The following is a 21,484-nucleotide window of genomic DNA, read 5'->3' as shown; positions in this document are numbered from 1 at the left end:
CGGAGGCAAAGCAGACCTACAACATGTTTCATTGTAGGTGGGGTGCTGTTTTCTTCCTGGGCTTCATTTTGTTGCTTTTAAATAAATTCATGCACTGAATTCACAAAGAGCCATTACTTTAGTGTCATCGACCTGCTGAACGTTATCTGACAAAGGATTTCTGTTTACTTAAATGACACATATGCATCCATAATATTCCATAAAATCTGCTTTGAAAAGCATATTGATATTATGCTTTTTTTTTTTTCCACTCTTACCTGAAATGAAGGAGGCTCTTTCAAGTGTACACTTCTTTTCAGAGACGAAGATTCTCCGGCCTCTATAGCTTCCTCTTGAGGGCTCAGATACTCCTCATCCGACTGGATCGGACCGCTGACTGCCAGGTTCGCAGCTGGCTCCCTGCATTGGATGCGTGTTGGCTCTGCAAGATCAGCAGAGTGATACTGGATATAAATGTAATATAAGCATAGCATACTGCTGCTGTATGTAATTCACCTTTTTCAAGGTTCATAGCTAAAGTGAATGATTTCCACACATTTTAATTTGAGTGATTAACTATAAATCTTTAAAGGTGGTTACACATCAGCAGGGTGGCACATTGGGCCTTTCACTTAGAGCAATCTGTCAGCTTTTCTGGAAACACTCATCTTTGCTTAGATTAGCTTTTAGCAACTTAAAGTGGTGAGTTAGAGAGTAGTGAGCCATGTGTCCCTACCCCCCTCTTCCCACATGTGCACAGCTGAACAGATAATGAATTAATCCCTAAATCCCTGACCCAATCACTCACTTATTCCCACAAGTTCCAGAGCAGACAACAGCATCTTCTGTGTTTCTCTTTAAGCCTTTCTTAATGTATCTTTTTCAACGTACATATCTGGAAAAGCAGGCTGTGACAGCTGACTACAACTGGATAACATCAGCAAGTTTAAAGAATAAAGATACAATCTCTTTTGAGCCGACAGCAGAAGGAAAGTGGACTAAATGTAGATGCTAATACACTTTTTATGAATCAATTCGGCTATCTAGGAAGGAAGGAAACTGGAAGCTGTGGGTAAAATAAGCCTAAGCACAAAAAAAATCTTGACAATTAAACAACAGTCTAAAGATGCCCTCCACACAGAAATGCACTTTTACTGAATTATAGTAAGTTTTGTAAGTGAATATCCAGTAAAACTGTTAACATTTAGAAGAAAATGTAAAATAACCTACCTAGGCTCACTTCTCAGAGCAGCATCTGTGCACCAGGGGATAACTCCTGTGAGTATTTATGTAAACCTGCCAACTCTTACACAACTGCTGAACAGTCTGAGTTGGCTTACTCTTTTTTTTAAATTTTTTTTTATTTTTATCCTCTGCATCCCTGCACTGCCATGTCCATTATTTTTACCACTCTAAAGTTAATGGAAATAGAAATTTCAAATATGTTCCTTTAAATTTAGTTGTTTTTTTGTTTTGTTTTTTTAATAATTTGATTTGACTAAAAGTGATGCTACAGCAAAAGACATAAAAAAAAACACCAAAGTGAACCATATTAGGGTTTGACATCTAAAAAAAAACTTAAGTTCAATTTTTGTCTTGAAATGCTAAAAATTTGCTTACAGAATCTCCCAAACCATTTTGATAAATTCATCATTACTATAGTGTGAAAGGTGGAGTATGTAAGATTTTCAATATTTTCAAAATAAATTTTACTAATAAAAAAACTACAATCATAACTAGATAGTTTTTTTTAGACATGTAGGTTCCAGTCTGTCCATATTTGATGTGTTATTAAATTACAAGTTTAATTAATGACAAATGACAAAAAGCACTTTTTCTTACTGGTAGGCAAACATTTAAGAAGGGTCTTTGTCATTAATTAAACTTGTAATTTGACAACACATCAAACATGGACAGACTGGAACCTACATGTTTAAAAAACTATCTAATTATGATTGTAGTTTTTTTTTAGTTAATTTATTTTGAAAATATTGAAAATCTTACATACTCCACCTTTAAACAGAGTGTTGAAAAACTCCACGACTGCAGCACTAATCTCACGCTGGGACATAAAGCAGACAGCAATCACCCAAGAGAACAAGAGGACGGCTAAAAATACTCCTGCAAGTCAGACTCCACTGGCCTAATATGGCAAGAGAGGTCCTCACGCTGCTGGAGAGACAGTACCGGAGTGCATGCTCACATTTGTTGACAAAACTGTGGAAGAGCAAGTTGCATATCCATGAGGTTAATCAATACTAGCTGGGAGCAATACAAGTTTTTCCTACACGCCCTAAAAATAAAAACATCCTTCCTCTGCGGACTAGTTTATGAACAGAAATCTTTTACAGAAGGAGAATTTTTTTTTGTTTATTCCTGACTTTGAATGCCATGGTTGCCTTTAAGCCTCAGGAGACCTTTGTGTGATGGGTAAGGTCTGCGTTTTGAATTCACACCAGGGGGAGATCAGTGCCTTCAAGAATTAATGGGTTGTCATGGCAACTATCGCTGCCAGGAGACCTGGCTGGGATGCTGAGCTCCAGCGGGCCTTTGTAGTCATTAAGACAGAATGTCAGGCAGAGAATGGCTGGCTGTGGATGAAAGAGTTTCCCTGAGAGCCAACATGTTCATGTATTTCAAAGACTATCATTGCACATCATCATCGTCATCATCATCATCTTTTTTTATTTTTTTATTTAAATTAGTGTCATGCTTTTAATTTGTAACAATAACAGTGTGTCTTCATGTCTTGGGCATCCATCCATTTGAGGCCTGGTCTCACCTGACTGAATGTAGAGGGTAGCAGTGCATGATGCTCTGCCCGCTGAGTTGACAGCTGTGACGCAGTATGACCCTGCATTGTGCAGCTTCATCTCCTTTATCACCAGACTGTGCTTCTCACCCTCAGCTTTAACCAGATGGAAGGCATCATTCCAGATCTGGACATTATTTTTCCTCCATGTCACTGCGAATGGGGACAAAAAAAAAAGAGAAATTTATGGGGAAAAAAATGAAAACAAAACAAAAAAACATGATGCACTTTAAAAACAATTAGTAACAAGATGCCTTATTTTTTTTTGTACAGATATGTTCATAATCATCTTCCTGCATTTTTTGGTGAAAAGATGCAATCCCGATCTTTTAGCAATTGATTCCAACCATAATGTGGTAAATTCAAAGAAAATAAAGTCTAGAATATTGCTTGCTCCAACACAACACGAGAATTCTTATGAGGCTCACAGAGAGAAGATGCATGGAGTATTTGCTGGTAATTTAATTCTAAATTTTCTGCACAACCCTTTTAAACTCCAACCTTAAAAACAGACTAAATCCAAACTCTGTTGAAAAATAAGCAGGGCGCTCTGGGTCTTACCGGTGGGGACTGGGCTGCCGGTGATAATGCATTGCAGAATGACCTCAGAGCCACAGGGTGCTGTAATGTCCTCAAGGGGCTTTTCAAACCTTGGACTCTCAGCTGGCTCCTCATCAGCAGACATGTAAGAGTCATCAGATGAACCCCCTGCAAATAAATAGACTCATATTTACGCAGCACTGCCTGTGCTCCATAATCTGGTTTAGAAAATGGATTAAGCACCAAAATACATAACTGAGGTAGTTATTTTTTGGTATATGTAAGATGCAGTCCATCAGTGCTATTGGATCCTCAAGCAAGTTGGTCTAAAGGTGTACAGTAGCATTCTTTAGGAGTAACTCCATTGGTGTAGTCCACTTCTTTTTTAGTCAGCAGTGAGTATACTCACTTTTAAACACCCTGTGATGTGGCCTTTTACAAATACAATTACAAACGTCCCTACACATGTACCTACGTCGCCTAGCAGCTCAGCTCAGGTTAACTATACTAAAATATAGTGGTGCAGTTAGTCATCAGTTGCGTTAACTTTAGCATGAACATAGACATAATAAAGATATATGTATATATGTCTATGAGCCTGTCTCTCACTAGTCTGTGTGCCAGTATTGGGTTAGTCATTTCATAAATCATCCTCCCTGAAACCAAAGAGCAGAAATTATGTAACAATGAGCAAATATACAGATGGATTTTTGGGGTAAACTAAATAGAGTAGTTTTAGAGTAGTATGTTCCTTTTTCTGAAGAAGGTTTTTCTGGGCTATTTTTTCTGTTTTTAGAAAAAAAGAGCAAAAAAAATGTGAGTACTCTTCTTGAGGGACCACTACACCACTGAGTAACTCCATACCTCTAGAAAACCAAGCTGCATTGGTTTGCCTTCTTATCTTTCTGGTGTTTTATCAGGACACAGTAGCATCTCTGCTGGTTATCAGTTCTTCTTCAACAGGAAACTTTTGTAACCACATCAACGCAAATCAGCAGTGACACTTGTGATGGTTGTGGGTGACCAAAACTTTGATCAGACAGGACAGAAATGGTTTATCCAGACCTGGACAGCAGACGGGTCAGGAAAAGCCCACTGTGTTGAATTACCAGAGAGACATGTCTAGCGACTCCCCACAACAACCCTTGAAAATGAAGCTTGGCTTGATGCCGACTTTTACAGAAATGCATGAAAAAAAGATCCCATACCTTCTTCTGGAGACCTGGGTTGAGTTGAACGACCTTTCTTGCTTTTACGAATTCGACCCTCCTTCCTTGTGGTATTGCTTCTCAATGGGACAGTTTCCATTTCCATGGGTTCATCCTCTACGAGGATTATGGGGATGTCCATTCTCAAGGTAGAAGATTTCTGTCCTGCTTCTGCTCTCCTCTTTTTTAGGAGTGGGCTGACTGAAGGAGTGGGTGATGGGGTGTGTCTGGTGGGTTTGGGTGGATACTGAGACCCTGGCTCCCTAACAGTTACAGGGGATGTTCGCTTCCCTATTGGGTTGGATGATCTGTGGTCAGATACGTTGACCTGGGTGTCTTGCTTTGAATCCATTCTCCGATCTCCTGAGAAGGATGAAGAGTTATGGGACATGGCAACAAGCGAGTCTTTGCCAGCTTTCAGTGAGCTTTGTAGGGTTTCACTGTGTGAAAAGACAAAAAGAAAAGAAATAGTTTAATGCTGGCAATGTGTATAGAAATGAAAAAAAAAATCAAGAGTTTAGGATGTTTAAAATCATTTCCAGCATGATGACAATCAAAGAAATCTTCCTCAAACCTGATAAGGCTTTTCCTTGTGGCTGTTGGCAATGGTTGTCCTGGTAACTGGTGAACTGGTGCCGTTTCCATGGTAACAGAGCTTTTTCCTGTGCCTTCTTGGGATGAGCCATCCACTTTCTGTGTCATCTTATCCTTTTCAGTTTCGTTACTTTGATTCCCTGGTCCTTTGCCTTGGGCCTGTGGATAAATCTGGGATTTGCTGCCCCCTTCCCTCCCCACAACTTTTCCTTCCTCCTGGGCTTGTTCCCTTGCCTCCAACTTTTTAACCACTTGGGGAGGAATTGGCTCTATTTTCCCTATGTTCTGCCGGTCTTTCTGTGACAGCTGCTCGGTGGAATACGCCTTCCTCAAGTTTGGCTTCCCAACAAGTTTCTTGATCCTCTGGAGCTCTTCTGCAAACTTACTCTGATAGCTCTGGACCCTCTGGGAGTAGCTTGTCTTGTCTTCGAGTGATGAGGCTCGTTGCTGGAATGCTGCTCTCTTCAGGGCTGCACCCGGCAGGACTTGTCCCTCCTCTTTCCCGGCGCCTCCTGTCTTCCTTCCACCGTCATCCGAGTCAAAGGAAGCTGTCCTTCCTGGAAGATCTATGCTCGCCCTTCGTTCCTCAAAAGCCCGGACCGTGTCAAAGATCTTTGGTCCTGCACGGGCCAGTTTGGGAGTCATGACAACACTGTTAGCTCCAGACGACTGACCATTCTTAGAAGTTTGAAGGTCTGAGGGTTTGTTTTTTTCCAGTTCTTGTTTTGGGCTGTTGACGCTGTTTTTATTTGTGCTGAGAGGCGGCTGAGGAGGAGACAGGGGGACACAGGAAGACAGTCCCCGTAACTCCTCAGCAGTTTGAGTCCTAGAGGAGTGAGGATTGAGGGGAAATGGAGGTTGGACATTAGAGCTTAAGTACAGTTGCAAGGGTTTGGAGGAGTAAAGATGCAGATGAAAGTTCATTACAATACTTTGTCCAACGTTTTCTTACTTCCCACTGAGTTCTTTGGGTTTTGTCTGTGCTCTTTCTGTCTCATTTTAATTGCAACACATGAGCTCATTTAAAATTAAATGAAATTTGAAGCAAACAGAAGAAAAATGATGCCCACATGTGTGACTTTGGGAAGAACTTAAAGCTAAATCAAGTGGAAACTCGGCAATCACAACTTCAAAACATAAACTCTTGCAAAATGCCAGAAAAAGTGCCCCTGCTTTACAAACATCATGCCTAAAAAAAAGAATCTGAGAGTCACATGATTATTTATTCGTAAGAACATTCATGCTAACATCAGCCTGGATCAAAGCGAGCAACCCATGCAAGCCGCTGCAAACTTATAAAACTGGGTTGTTAATCCAAAAGTATGGGGCTGTTCAAGAAAACATGCAGTGAGTATAAAGTAGAATCACAGTTTTCAGAAGCTCTGAATAATATAAACTTACAAATTGCACAAATATATCCTCCCTACTTGTTATAAGAAATATAAACAATATCAACACAAATAGTTCAGCAAGTTATTGACACTGTTAGATTGAATTAAACCCCCACAACAACAAGATGAGTTAAAGGAAAGTGGGATCAGAGGAAACTGACAAGAAGAAACCAACACAATGAAAAAATGAAATAAATGAGAGTGAAATAAAATGGAGAGCTTTTGTAACAAAGATGTTTGCCATTCAGGTCAATGGAGGATATAATGTTGTGCAGTATGCGTCAGTTCTCATTGCAAATTAGGGTTTGTGGTCAGTCTTTTCACTTTTTATTGAGAAGTCTTGGATTAAAAGGCCATGTGCTATAACGGCATTGAAAATGTTCTCCCTCTGTAGAGGCTGAACATGCTCCCATAGTAGTCGCTGCCTACAGAAACACTTTCCTCTGACCCCTGCACGGGCAGAGCCAGGTTAGCGTGAGAAGCCCGGATCAGCGGTTCCACACCCAGGTGACGGACAGGGAGGGCCCCCTCAGAGGGACCCCCTCCATAGGCTTGCCTGGCTGGGTTTGTGGGGTCCAAATGTGGCCCAGGAGGGCGAGAGCCCAAAGCGCGTAGCTCTCGCTCCACTACAGGATCATAGGTACCAGGCAGGGTGGCCCTGCGGTCTGAAGCATCAGGGTTATAGTCCATCATCCGTCCTCCCTCACCTGTAGAAAACGAGTTGGATTATTGGTTTTTTGTAAAACAATACATCATGTTAAAATATGATGCAATGATTTTAGATTTGAATGGTTTAATCTTTCTAAAACATGTAGATTATAGATGGAGTTCAATCCATCAGGGTAAAAAGATAATGGCATAATGTTCAAGTGTTTTCAGGTGTTGGTTATTACGATCAAATATTTTGTTTATTTAGGTCAAATTCATTGTCACTGGACACCAGTTCCTTCAAAGCTGGGGCTGAGGATTGTATAAAACTAAAGCACAGGAGAAAGCTGATGGATTATTTAAAAACTTTCTAATGAACAAGGATGGGATGACAAGTGGCATCTTGGCTGTAAATAAAATTTGAATAAAGATAATTGATTCTTTTCGAAACAACCTTAATTAAGAAGGAAAGCCATAAGAAGGGCCTGATTCCTGAGCTGGGAGAAAATGACAAAGAGAAATGCAAGATCGCCCCAAACAATTAAAATAGCTACGAGGGATAAAACTGTCTATTGATTGCCTGAAAAAGTGAAATGAAGCACAAAGTGCATGGGCTACATTTGGAGTGTGCATTACTTAAAGAGAGACTTTCCACCACAAATCAAGCAATGATTGACATTTTAGTGATGAGCAACCGAGACAGGAATGCTTTAAAAGCAAAAAAAAAAAAAAAAAAAAAAAAAAAAAGGAGAGAGCAGTCAGCATCTTCGGTTAACGAAGGAAATCTTCGAGGTTATAAAATGTCAGGCGGTTTGACTGACTGAGTGGCATAATGCTCACTCAGCTTCACCACTGCGAAGCAAACCGTGTCAGTTTTTAGCTTCTCCAGAGAGGACACAGAGAAAAAGAAGTCACACTTTAAAGGCCTGGATAGACTGACTATGAAAATGGCATCATTTTTCGAAAAAGGTGAGGCAACTATTTTTTTTTTTTTTTTTTTGCTGTAGCAACATTACTTTAAATAATGGATGAATCTTTTCAAAGAAATCAATCTTTTGAAAAGAAATTGAGAAGCATTCAGTCTGTTCATGAGCAAAAAAAAAAAAAAAAAAAAAAAAAAAAAAAAAAAAAAAAAAGATGTGTCACCTCGTTAATTTTCAAAACCTTTTATTTATGTGTTGCTCATGTCGCTTGGTGAGGGTGTAGTCAGCCCACCAACACAAAGGCTGAGAAAATCTTAACACCGTGTATCAAAGAGGCAAAGATATTTATCATTTCCCTGTGCTAAAGCAGCAGGATGTTAATATTCAGGACTTTTATTTCAACATTTGATAGTGGGTGCATGCAAGTTCTGTGCAGCAACAACCCCTTTTGTTAGGCTTTTAGACACCAGTAACCGCTGTGTATAGATCTGAGATGGCTAACCAGTTCATATCTTCTGTACTAGTCACAGAGAAATATTCAACTGTGTTTATTGTAACTTGTAAGTAACTTTTTTAAAAAGTACACATAAATCAAAATACCTCAAATGTTGGATGAACTACAGAAATGTCATTATGTGTTTACTTAACCATTTATAGAAGTCCAAATAGAGTTTATTTTAGTTTTTACAACCAGTTAATGAAGCAAAACTGTAACTAAATCATAATGATAATATTTGATCATATCTGACACCTTACTAATCAAATTCTAAATATGTGCATTAAAATCAGATAATGCATGATTTTAGTTCTCAATGCAGATGATAAAATTATTGCTAAAGTTCTTGCACTACGACTGGAAAAAGTCGTGCCTAGCCTAATTCATTTAGATCAAACTAGGTCATACCTCTGATTATTTTCGTAGTTTTTTAAAAAAATATTCTTTCTCATACTAATGAATCCAATTCTCAGAATGTCATACTTTCAGTCGATGCTGAAGAAGCATTTGATAAAGTTGAATGGAAATATCTTATGTCTGTCCTAAGAAGGTCTGAAGTTGGCCCAACTTTTTGTCAGTGGGTATCAAATCTTTGTAGTCCTTCTGTGGCAGTTTCCAAAACAAATACTAATATTTTTTAAACCACTTTCACTTCCCAGAGGCACAAGACAAGGCTGCCCGATGTCTCCTGCATTGTTTGCAATGGTTATCAAGCCATTATTTTTTGTCATCCAAACTTAAAGAATAGAAAGTATGGATAGCTTGCCATAAAGACTGGAAAAATTGCCATTGATTAAAGAAGTTCCTAAAGAACTTCTTAAAATGATTAAGAATCCTGTTATTTTAAACAGTATGAAGGTTTGGAAATTGTCCAATTGCTTGGTTGTAAGATTTTGATTTCTCTTTTTTCCCAATGTGAAAGAATCCAAGTATTAAATGTTCTACAGATGACACTTTTAAGTTTTGGCATGATAAAGGCATCCAGGAATTCTGTCATCGGTTTGAAAATGGGACATTTCTTTTATTTGATCAGCTAAAACAGAAATATGGATTGCCCTCTTCTCATTTGTAACAATTTTTTACAAATGAGACATGCATTTGCTTCAAAAAATGGTTTTCTTCAAGAACCTATGCTATCAAAACTGGATATAATATTAAAGATAAGGAACAGGTTTTCAGATAAGGACAACTGCACCAGCAATTAGATCAACAAACTTTAACTGCATGACATGGCTGATTCAGCAAAGATACTGAGTTGGAAATGATCAGACAAATATGCATTAATTTTGCTGTGATTCTGTTGCATTTTGTGGGCTATGCATGTGGGGTGTGAATGTTGTATTCTGTTAATTTGAGAACAGCCTGTTCTTCAGCGTGCAGGCTGCAGTTACACTCTGTTCCTGACTGGAATAACGACTGCAAAAGGATCTGCTCGGCTGTGGGAGTGGTAATCAGCTTTCAACATTGTGTGATTCGTTTCTGCAAGAGAGAGATCTCTCTACAAGCACCTGTGTGCTTGTATTAGTTTATAATAAAGTACTCATTGTGAGAAGACAGCTGACTTGTGGATTTATTACAACTTCTTAATACTGAGTATTTCCACCACAATACTAAGGAGAACAATATTAGAGAAAGTGAGGAAAAGAAAAAGAGGAAGCAATAGAGGAAGATGTAAGAAAACAGTTAATATTGAATTGACTTTCACTGTCTGGAGAAAGCTCAGAGAAGAGACAGGAAGCAATGCAGATGCCAAACGGGCCTTTGTTATGGAGTGCAAAAGCACAAAATTTGGCCAAAGTTCTGTTATGCCAATTGTTTTTACACATAAATAAAAGACATTTAAGAAAATATTCAGTAGGAAGAACTGCAGACTTAAGAGACACTTTAAACACATTTTAGATATGATTAAAATGTAGGATTGACTAAATGTTCGACCGAATTTTTCATGGCTATATTTTTCAGCTTGTAAGGCCGTTGGATTGTTGTCCAACCAACAATCAAAAATGACAAATACACTCCTTTGAAAAAGAGAGAACACTGAGAAAAGCAAAGGAAATCCTTTCTGGAGGAGAAACTCAAAGCAGAATGCAGATATCAGTCTAAAATAAAAGGCATTGAAAAAAGAGAAAAATTATGTTTAAAATATTGTGGCACAAAAGGTAGGAAAATGTATCTTAACATATCTAGCAAAAATAAGTCTGTTTCTAAAGCTGTACACTCTCAGGTGAGCTGCACAGTGAGGTTCAGACCTGCTACAGGTTCCCTGCTGGAAACTAGGGCAGTGTGTCAAACTGTTGCATCACACCATGAGGGATTATTGCCTTCTCACATATCGGATTTCATCCAATGTACGTCGTCAGACAAGTTGATAACACCCAACATTAAACCCAGCAAATCAAACTGAAACATAATTTTGGCATCAATACTGGAGCAGTTAATCATACTGGATACAGCTTCATAAGACTCAGAGAGCCACTCAGTATGCAACTGCTGCACTTCGGGACGGCTTTTGAAGAGCAGCTGTGGTGTAAGCAGAAATAAAAGTAGGCTGGCACATGAGGTGTCTAAACAAAGAGTTGATTAAACATCTGGAAATTGTGGAACCGATACCTGGAGGAGCTCTCCGACCAGCCTTGTCCTGGTGCCTCCCGGTCCCTTCTTTAGTTTCCATCTGAGGTTCTGTGGTTTCATCCTCTGTGGTCTCTGAGTCTGAAATAAAGAAAGAAAAAGCAGTGTAACAGAGAGGTGCTACAAGTGGGAGAACTGGGAGTTGATGGAAGGAGATTGGGGTAAAAGCTCAAACTGATGTGACATTAGCTTAGTAGCACAAAAAAGAAAAAAGAAAAGCTTAGTCACACATGTTTTTATCGGTCCTTGAAAAAGGTTGCAGGGACCCCCAGAGTGAAAACAAATTAGCTGAAACTTTAGCATGACACAAAGCCAGATGTGGCTTCTATAAATACAGATGCTCGACCTCCAGGTTCAGTTTAACTAGAAAAACAATAAAACAGAATGGGATGATGGGATTTTTCATTCTGAAACATCTTAACCAAACATCATAAGTTAGAATTAGGGCATGACTGCCATATATCAACCTAAAATGATGAATAAAATAACATTTTCTTTCAGTGCAACTAAGGATAATGTCATCAAAAAGCAGTACAAGACACGACTGAATTGGAGATTTCGGAAACAAACCAAAGTTTGTGATTCACGAAAACACGGCCAGATGAAACACATTTCAGGGTTCTACATTTAATATGGAAAATTAAAAAAGGAAAAAAAAAACAGCAAAGAAGAAGTCAGGACAGATGGATGGATGGATGAGGGGGGAGGAAAAAGAAAGGCAGCAGATGAATGAAAACTGGAAGGTTTACCATAGCTTTGCTTTCGGCAGGAGCGGAAAACTTCGCTTCCATAGTGGCAGCAAGAGAGGGCAGACGGGAGAGCACCGTTACTATGGAAACCAGCATCTCTCTCACCCACACGACCAATCCTCTTCGTACCCATTAGAGTCTAAAATCACCAGCCAAACTGCTGGGTGGCTGACAGATATGTTTACTGGTTAGAGAGTCTGTAGAGGAGGATGACGACAACCACAAAACAGGTTGCACCTCATTGCGCCTCACATCAAGTCAGATCCCTATTAGATGATTCGGTGAGGTCTGCCTAATGATATGAAAGCTACGGTAACATAAACAATCACCATTAACTTGCAAGATGGTTGGCGGCATATCCTTTTCCCACCAGTTGGGTATGTAGATCCACCCATAAAATGGAGTAACACAGCTTGCACACTGAGAAATGACCAGTAATGTATTTATGTGGAGATTTACTCACAATGAAAAAAACATTGAATTAACAGTAGGATGTAAACAGAATTTGGAGAAATTAGAATTTAGTATGATTTTTTGTTTCTTTTGGGTCAAATATTGAAAATATTTTGCTATAAACCACCAAGACCAGAGATTATCCACTCAAGGGTTTTATGCAGAGAGGCAGTGATGTGATTACAAAAATACAGCTTTGTGGGGGTGGAGGCACAACAACAAAATAAATCTACCCTTGTTATAAGTATAACAGTAAAACATACAAATAAGCCAAAGCAATTTGTGTCATAAAATAGCAATATATATATATAAATATCAAGGGCTTACTACTGGTACAAATCAATCTGAGCCCCAGTATGCCAAAGGCTATATCACACAGAGATAAAAAAAAAAAAAAAAAAAAAAAAAAAAAAAAAAAAAGTAAGGGAAATAAAAAGCTAGAGGAGCTCAGATTTGGAGAGGAAAGAAATTGAACATGTTAAAGCATAAAAAAAAACAAAAAAAAACCCCAGAACAGAACTGGTGCAAAGCTCATACTGACAACACACCATGTGTAAATCTGCCAAATGTCCGCGTGGAATGCCCAGTTCTCTGAAACAAGATACAAGAGTACAATGCATTATTCATCAGCAATCACAGCCAAAGATTCAGTTTTACACTGAAGTGGAAACTACGAAGGTCCCATTTAGCCTGAAGCACTGCTGGTGTTACATTTATCACTGAGCAGTTAAAGATGTGATTTGTAGCATAATCATTTGTAGCCCCATTTTTGATGTTTCTAGGGCATCATGTGTATAAAAGGAGTTGACTAAATGAAAAAAAAAAAGAGAAAGCTCTGATTGGTCATGGCATTGACAGACACTACTGAAACGGTCCTATAATGTTTGGAACTGGTACATTAGCAGTAGATGGTTTGTGTCTTGTAGCCTGTGAGGTGGAGTCTCTGTTGATTCGACTTGATTGTCAGAAAAACAACACATCCCACCAGAAAGGTGCCTGAGGAGCTTGGATGCAAGGTAAACAACTTGAACTTTAACTTCTTGATTGGTCTGTTTTTTCAGTGTCAATGGAAAAATGTCAAATTTTGTCACATTTGCAACAAAATGAACTTTTAATGAACTCTTAATGGTTTTAATTATTTGTCTTGTTAAAATGAATTAAAAAGAAATCATGTGACATTACAACTAATGGGAAAATTTAAGTCATTACGGATGCTCTTTATTAAGTTTTTTTGTTTTTGTTTTTGAATGAATGAACAAATGAATGAATGAATGAATCATTGAAATGCTAAACTTAAACTGATATGACATATATTAAAAATAAACTAAAGAAAAGAAAACAGCTGGACATGTTCAGGGACTAATCACAAATCTGCATTTGGCAAAATGATGATGCTGGATTTTTAGTGTAATGCAAATTTCCCCCAAGTTTCCAAGGAAGCGTATGAAAAAAAAGACTTTAACCAATAATATGATGTTTTCTCATTTAATCAGTCCAAAAGAGGTTTGGTGATGCTGAGCTAATTTGTCATTATAGTAATAACCTTTCAGGCTCTTGGGGTACCAGAAGCCCTAAACAAGTCAAAAGCAGAATAAGCTGTAGGCGGCTACAACCCACACGTCAGCACTGCTGCTCATCCCACACTTTTCTTGTAAATGTTAAAGTGGCTTCCTCGTGACATAAGATGTATTGCCATAAAGCAGAAATAGCCCATCAAACCTGAATTTCACTACTTTTTCTGCAGACTTTACATATCATTGTTTAATTTAAATGCACAATTGTCACAGTGCTGTGTTTCCTTGATATTTGCTGAAGGTTGCAGTTACAGTCAGATTAAAAGAGAAAATACTCCACATGCTTAAAGGTGGAGTATGTAAGATTTTCAATATTTTCTAAATAAGTTAACTAAAAAAATAACTACAATCATAATTATATATATATTTTTTTAAAAACATGTAGGTTCCAGTCTGTCCATATTTGATGTGTTATTAAATTACAAGTTTAATTAATGACAAAGACCCTTTTTAAATGTTTGCCTACATGTACCTACATGTTCAAAAAACTTTCTAATTATGTTTGTAGTTATTTTATTAGTTCATTTATTTTGAACATCTTGAAAATCTTACATACTCCACCTTTAAAGGAACACATATTCAGATCATGATCAGAAGTTCATCTGCTGTCGGTGATTTTTGTTCATATAAGTCAGACATCACAGCTTTTTGAGAAGCTGTGACATTATTAGACAGCAAACCTAGAAGGCGACGTGTGTCTCTAAAACAGAAATCTGACACGCTGCAGGCTGTCTTTTGAGTGAGTGTCCATGCTGATAAAGCGTCTGATAAAACTGCCTTCTGGCTAGTCTGTCAATCAGCACCACGGAGAGCGCCTCAGAATGACTCATGGCTTTGCAGCGGATGGAAAGCAAAAGTAGCAAAAGTGACTCATTTCACTCTAATTCCCCCCCTCATGCTAACTGCACACTCCTCATTGGTTGATGCCTTTGTAGAAGACAGTTTGATTAACTGCTGGCTGGTGGTGAATGCCTGTTTTTCCAGATCTCCATAGAAGCCTCCCATTGTTGTCATGATCCTCACAGTTATGCCTGCAGGGCAATCATATCAGCAAAAGCAGCCATAAACAGCATCCTTTAGAAAATGTGGATTTGGCAGACGCTTCAGAAAATATTATGTGAATATAAGTCAAATCCCACCAGCTTCACACTGACAAATCTGCTGCTGGAAACATAAGAGGCCGATACTGATTCAGAATTAAAAAGAGAGAGAAAGCAGCCATCAGACTGGCTTCTGTGCTTTGCTCACTTCGCAGCCCCTTTGAGCGGCTGGCCTGATTCTCATGTCTCCATGGAGTGTAGCCTACTGACACACTTTTCATCTGCCCCGAATTTGTGCAACCTGTTAAATGAATTACTTATTATATAACAAATCTGACGTGAATAGCAAGGCAATGTACATATTTCACAACACAAAGTGTACGTCACCTGGGGAGTGCTTTTGGATTTGAAAATATGAAAGTAAATTATGCCTTTTAAGACCTTCAGTGCCGAGGATTGAAGATGTTATTTCCATTTGTTAAAGCACAAGAAGATGTCTTTTCTACACATCAAGCTGTTTTTCTTTTGTGGCTGACATTGTTAGGTTGGTCTCATTGGTCTTTTTATTGATCAGACAACATGGAAAACAAAATGTTCAGGGTGATTTATAATTTTCTCCTAAAGCGTTTATGCATTTGGGTGAAAAGAAGCTGCTAAAAATATAGCAATAATAAGTGATTTTTATTTTATACATTACGAAAAAGCATTGTTATCATCAGGTGAGGGGTGTGGCATGTTGCTCCATATTAAATAAAAGAAAAGGAATTTAAAAAAGAAAAAAACAATTGACTTCTATGAAAAACAACATAGATGCAGCTCAATAACACCATCACTTACCTGAAATCTCTTTTTGGACCAGATTTTCTTCATTTTCAAGTAGTGCTTCCTGTCAAGCGAGGAAAAATTACCTGTGGCACAAGCTCAGAAAAGCATCCCTAACAACCCGAAGAAAAAAAAAGCCCGGGGTGTGGTATGAAGACCAACAACAGCAGCAACAACAACAAAGATCAAGCCTGAAAACAGCTCTCAGCTCCCGTTGGCGTGTGGGTGTGTTTACTCTCCAGTCTGGCAGCAAGGCGAGGAGAAAGCGATCGAGTGAGAGAAGGTGCATGCAAATATGCCAAAGCCAGGTGTCTTTGTGTCTGAGTATCTGCTGATGTGTACAGCGTCCTTCTCTGACGTAGACGCTGCTTTTTACAGGGAAGATTCTCAGCTGCTTCTTCCCGTCTCTCCACCCCTTGCTTGTTCTCCCCTCGACCAGGCGCGCGCTCAAACTAAGTGGAGGTGGGGGATGGAGGTCTGAGCAAAAGGGGTGTGTTGTTCCCGACTGCGGAGTAGAGCGTAGAACGGGGAGGAGGAGGAAGTGGTGGAAAATTGGAAAAGAAAACAACAGCCATCAGCAGGGCTAAATGACTTTTTCTAAGGGAAGGATAAGGAGATGCAAACGGCAAGACTGATGCAAAAGGAAAGTCAGAGGGATGAGAGAGAAATTAGGCAAAGAAATGAGATGAAAAGCACAGAGAGTATTGGGAAGATGGTTCACAGAACAAAAGGAAACACAATCAGGCTAAGAAAAAGAAAATATCTGAACAAATGGAGTCACTCAAGGATGAGTAAAATGTGTTTTCTCATTAATATGAATCAAGACAACCACAAATAAAAACAAAAATCCCTCCTTATCCTATTGTTACGCCTGCTGTTGCATCTCTAACAGGAGTATCCTGTTTGTTGTCTCCTCCAAGGAAAACAGCCACGCGCCATCAAATATTCATCTACTACATTTCATGCCTGTTAACTTTAACCAATGATCGGATAATGACCACAGGCAGCTCAAGGGTGTTTGAACTGGAAGTTTTTATTTTAGATATATATGTTTTATTTCCTATTATCCAATAAATGACATTCAGGTTAATAAATGTAGAAGCAAACACTGTTGTGTATCAGCTATATACAATATCTAATCACAGTAGAGGCCACTGACCATCACTTTAGAGATGAAAGTGAAGGAAGAATTATGATTGGTTATCTTGTTTTGTATTATTTAGGCCATAACAAAGGCATGAGAGTTAAATCAGTTTGTAAAAAGTAATTAACAATTAGTAACAATTTCTGTGTTGACAGTCCAATATTATATTTTTAACTGCAAAAAACCTTAAATGTGGTCTCATTACTTTCAAATTGCTTCATATGAACACAGCTATTGATTAACTAAATGGACTTTCAATGTACAACCTCAATTCCCCAAAGAGTCAAGTCGATTCTATTCTATTCTATTGTCATTTAGTAGACGCTTTTGTCCAAAGCGACTTACATATGAGTTTACTCAGCTGTAAACAGAAGCAAACAGAATGATCTGTAAGTGTTACACTTGCAACAGATGATGCGACACGTCACATTTTACACGTCATTATTTCATGAAATATCTCTGGCATATCTCAGAAAAAGTTGGGACCACAGCATGAAAACATTGGCAAAGTAAGTGGTGCCAAAACAAAGCAGCTGGAAGAAGCTGTTGCAAGTCGCTGGTTCAAACGGCAAAAAGATGACACGACTGCACACAAGAAGCACCTCAGAGAAGCAGAAACGGAAGTTAAGAGAATAAAATGTGAACATCTTCAATAACCCATCATGTATGGCCCGTTTCCATTAGTATCACCTTGTCTCAGCTTAACTCGCCTTGGCTCGGTTTGTAGGGCTTTCTACTCGGCTTTTGTACCAGTTTACTGGTACATTTTTGTAACTCCACAGCTGAAGGTTCTAAGCGAGCTGAGCCAGGATGTGTATGACGTCGCCAGACTCCATGCCGCTATTGGTCAGAGGCGTGGCCAATCAGAGGTCAGGAAGTGACATCACTGGAAGAGCGACTCCAACTCGCAAGTTGCTTACATTACGTGACAAGCAATGAGGTGGAGACACTTCTTTGCTTGGTTGCTGAGGAAAGGATACAGAGGGAACTAGATGGAGCGACACGAAATGAAACAAATCGACCAAGGGCTTTCCGACTCAATGGCTACGGCTAGCAAAGGAGTTTTCAGTGTCAAGAGAAGCTGAAAAAGCTCAAAAGTGACTATCGGCAGGTCAACGACCACAATGGTTGGAGTGGATCAAACAGACGAGACTGGAAGTGGTTCTAACAAATGGATACACTTTATGGTCAGGGACCAGCGAGCCGCAGACCAAATAGCAGATTGCCTCTAGGTCCTGTGTTGTTATGGAACTTGTCATGCACAACACTGACGTCACAGCGATTTCACACAAACCCCGCCCATTTTAGACCTGGTACTAAACTGTAATGGAAAAAAAAACAGGACCAAGTCGAGGCGAGTTAAGTTGAGACAAGCTGATAGAGTGTGATGCTGACATTCAGAAGACATTTCAGTGTGTGTGAAACCACTGAAATGCAATACTGGATGGTCACTTTGAGCTTTTCTCGGGCAGCATTGCATTCAAACAGACATTATCCCATCGTTGCATGGCCTAAGAAACACATTTAACCCACCAGATATGATCGAATTTGGTCACCAAGTTTCTTGCAAGTCAGTCAGATGTGTGAAAGCAGGCGAACGTGTCAACACATCCCAGAGGACTGAGTAATAATGACCCAGATTGAATCCAGCCATCCAGCGTGTGATGAGTGCTCATTTTAAAAGCATGTGATGGTATAGAGGTATATTAGAGCCTATGAAACCAGCAGCTGGGAAATCTGGTGAGGCTTTATGTGTGCTGAAAGGTATGAACAGGTTTTAGAAGAAAATATTTCAAGGACGGTTTTGCATAATTCAGCAAGACATTGCTAAACAACATGTTTTGTCTATTCCAGGCAGCAAGGCTGAACTGGTCTGGTTGTAGTCCAGAACTTTTCACCAATGGAGACAATAAAACTAAAAATATGACAAAGAATTGCTTGACTCAATAATAAACAAGAATAGAACAAGACTCCTTTCCTAATAATCCAGCAGATGGTCTTCCTCACTTCATACATTTCTTTGATGTTGGGAATATCATGATCCGTGGAGGTGTGGGGACCCAGCTACACAATACAGGAAACAGTCACTTATTTACTCCTATGTGCCATAGCTGCTACTTATACTGTCTGCCTCATGGCAAAGCCAACCTATGGTGGGTTCATCCCAGTAGTTTTACAGAAGTCTCAGCATGCGGCAGACGGAGATGCAAAAAGACTGAACAGTTTTGAGGTAGTGTAAACCAACAAAACTGCGTCGCTCTGAGGCTTAGATAATAAAGGGTCTGTTGAAACACTGAAAGCAGGAAGGCAGGTGATAATTCTACAAGGAGCGGCTGCATTCACATCACTAAATCTTGCACATGCGTTGTATCTTCATACATTATATATGTCAGATTCGTTAAAAACATAAAACTGCTTTCTGTCATCTGCCTGCCTTCTCCTTCAAACCCTTCTTCTTCTCTGGTACTTTGACACATTGTTCTTTTAGACACTTCTGTTCTCCACACAACCCCTCCATCAAATCATCCTAAACATAACAAGGCAAGCCAAGATTTTGCTCCCTATATCATAAATATCAGCACAAATTCTCCTCCCTTTCCTGCTGAACATTTGTTTTAGTGTGAGAAAAGCGAGACCAGATTCTGTTTAAAGCCTTGTAAACAGAATCGATGTGAGAGCTACTTCTGCTTGGTTTATATGCGATTTTGATTCTATAATCAGCTTCTTTCCATCAATTAGGTGATTACTACCCAGCAAAAATATGCATTTTTCTCTTAAAGCTTCTCCAAACAGATTTCACTGTAACTGTTCTTTTCACGAATCACAAAGCTAAATACGTTGAGCTGCAGTCGCCAACTGTTATTTTAACAAAGCTTCCCTTATTCACCCCCACTCGCCTTGCACTCCTCCATCCATCACCGGCGAGAGGCATTCAGTCCAGCAGAAAGTGAAGCAATCAATACCAATGCTTTATGCGTGATATGGGATACACCCCCAAGTAACAGTTCAAACGCCCCCGGATCAATAAGCCCATCATAACACCGGAGTCCGTGACCATCATCCAATGGAGAGTCAGATACGATGGCAAACCAGCAATTTCACGCTGTTTGGGAAGCATCTCAGATTAGTTTTTATTTTTTTTAAATGCTCACTCAAAGCCACACCAACCAGCTTCAACCAGTTTCTCGCTGGGATATCATAGCATGTCAACCATTAAGAAAAGATAATTAGATCTCATTGGTGCATGTCATTTATCATTCTCTGAATCTGGCTTCAATTATAGCTCAGGAAGCAACACTTTCCAGCATATTGGCCTACAGAGCATACAGAGACTCCAGCAAAACCCAGTTATGGTGATGTGTCTCATATTCATCTGTACAAACAAAATGCAAACCATTTTGTTTTTCTACTATGTTTGGTCATCTCGCTACAAGAATCTGAAAGACTCAGTGCAACATTAACCTACATGGAGAATTTAAGCACTAAACAGGCATTAAAAGACTTTGGGTACATTTTGGAGCATTTTAATTAGCTTAAAGCAACAAGAGAGTAAGCAGACTTCGCGGAAACCTATTGATTTTGCGATTGAGGTGGCTTTCTGTGGAGCGGCATTGATGGATGCATCCCAGCTGTACAGCTTTATCAGCAGCAAGTCCAACATAATCTCTAAAGGAACAGAAAACAGATTTTGCTGCTCCTACATCCCATTGCAATCACACCAAATATACCACACAACCATGGCTATGCATATTTAAATCAGGTTTATCTGATGAGGTTTCCACTAGTCCTGAATACATTTAACCCTTAAAGCACCTGGCAGTGTGTGGAAACTGTTCCCAGTTCAGTAAAATGGCAACATCTGGGTTATGTTCAGAGAATATAAACCAAGCAGAGCTCTTTGGTCCAACGACTCGGGTCAACTAGCCCAGACCAGAGCCCAGACCAGAGCCCAGACCAGAGACCAGACTACAGTTCAGACCAGAGTCCCTATCAGAGTCCAGACCAGAGTCCAGACCAGAGCCCAGACCAGAGCCCAGACCAGAGACCAGACCAGAGCCCAGACCAGAGACCAGACTACAGTTCAGACCAGAGTCCCTATCAGAGTCCAGACCAGAGTCCAGACCAGAGTCCAGACCAGAGCCCAGACCAGAGACCAGACCAGAGACCAGACTACAGTTCAGACCAGAGTCCCTATCAGAGTCCAGACCAGAGCCCAGACCAGAGACCAGACTACAGTTCAGACCAGAGTCCCTATCAGAGTCCAGACCAGAGTCCAGACCAGAGCCCAGACCAGAGCCCAGACCAGAGACCAGACTACAGTTCAGACCAGAGTCCCTATCAGAGTCCAGACCAGAGTCCAGACCAGAGCCCAGACCAGAGCCCAGACCAGAGCCCAGACCAGAGACCAGACTACAGTTCAGACCAGAGTCCCTATCAGAGTCCAGACCAGAGTCCAGACCAGAGTCCAGACCAGAGTCCAGAC

General features: G+C 39.7%; 1 protein-coding gene across 1 annotated transcript in view; it reads right to left on the bottom strand.

The window, feature by feature from the left end:
* spega (striated muscle enriched protein kinase a) overlaps positions 1–21,484 on the bottom strand; it is a 56,496-nt gene that overhangs the window by 22,490 nt on the left and 12,522 nt on the right. The window contains exons 3-9 of the mRNA XM_079263950.1: positions 11,202–11,300; positions 7,081–7,231; positions 5,114–5,959; positions 4,540–4,979; positions 3,353–3,499; positions 2,762–2,944; positions 258–421 (exon numbers count right to left, since the gene is read on the bottom strand). Coding sequence (XP_079120076.1) covers positions 258–421; positions 2,762–2,944; positions 3,353–3,499; positions 4,540–4,979; positions 5,114–5,959; positions 7,081–7,231; positions 11,202–11,300 — 2,030 coding nt within the window. The remainder of the gene's footprint in view (positions 1–257; positions 422–2,761; positions 2,945–3,352; positions 3,500–4,539; positions 4,980–5,113; positions 5,960–7,080; positions 7,232–11,201; positions 11,301–21,484) is intronic.

This window comes from Telmatherina bonti (assembly GCF_933228915.1).
Source record: "Telmatherina bonti genome assembly, chromosome: 24".
Classification (NCBI taxonomy): Eukaryota; Metazoa; Chordata; class Actinopteri; order Atheriniformes; family Telmatherinidae; genus Telmatherina; species Telmatherina bonti.
The sequence above is the reverse complement of the archived record's forward strand: the minus strand, read 5'-3'. Positions and strand labels throughout refer to the sequence as shown.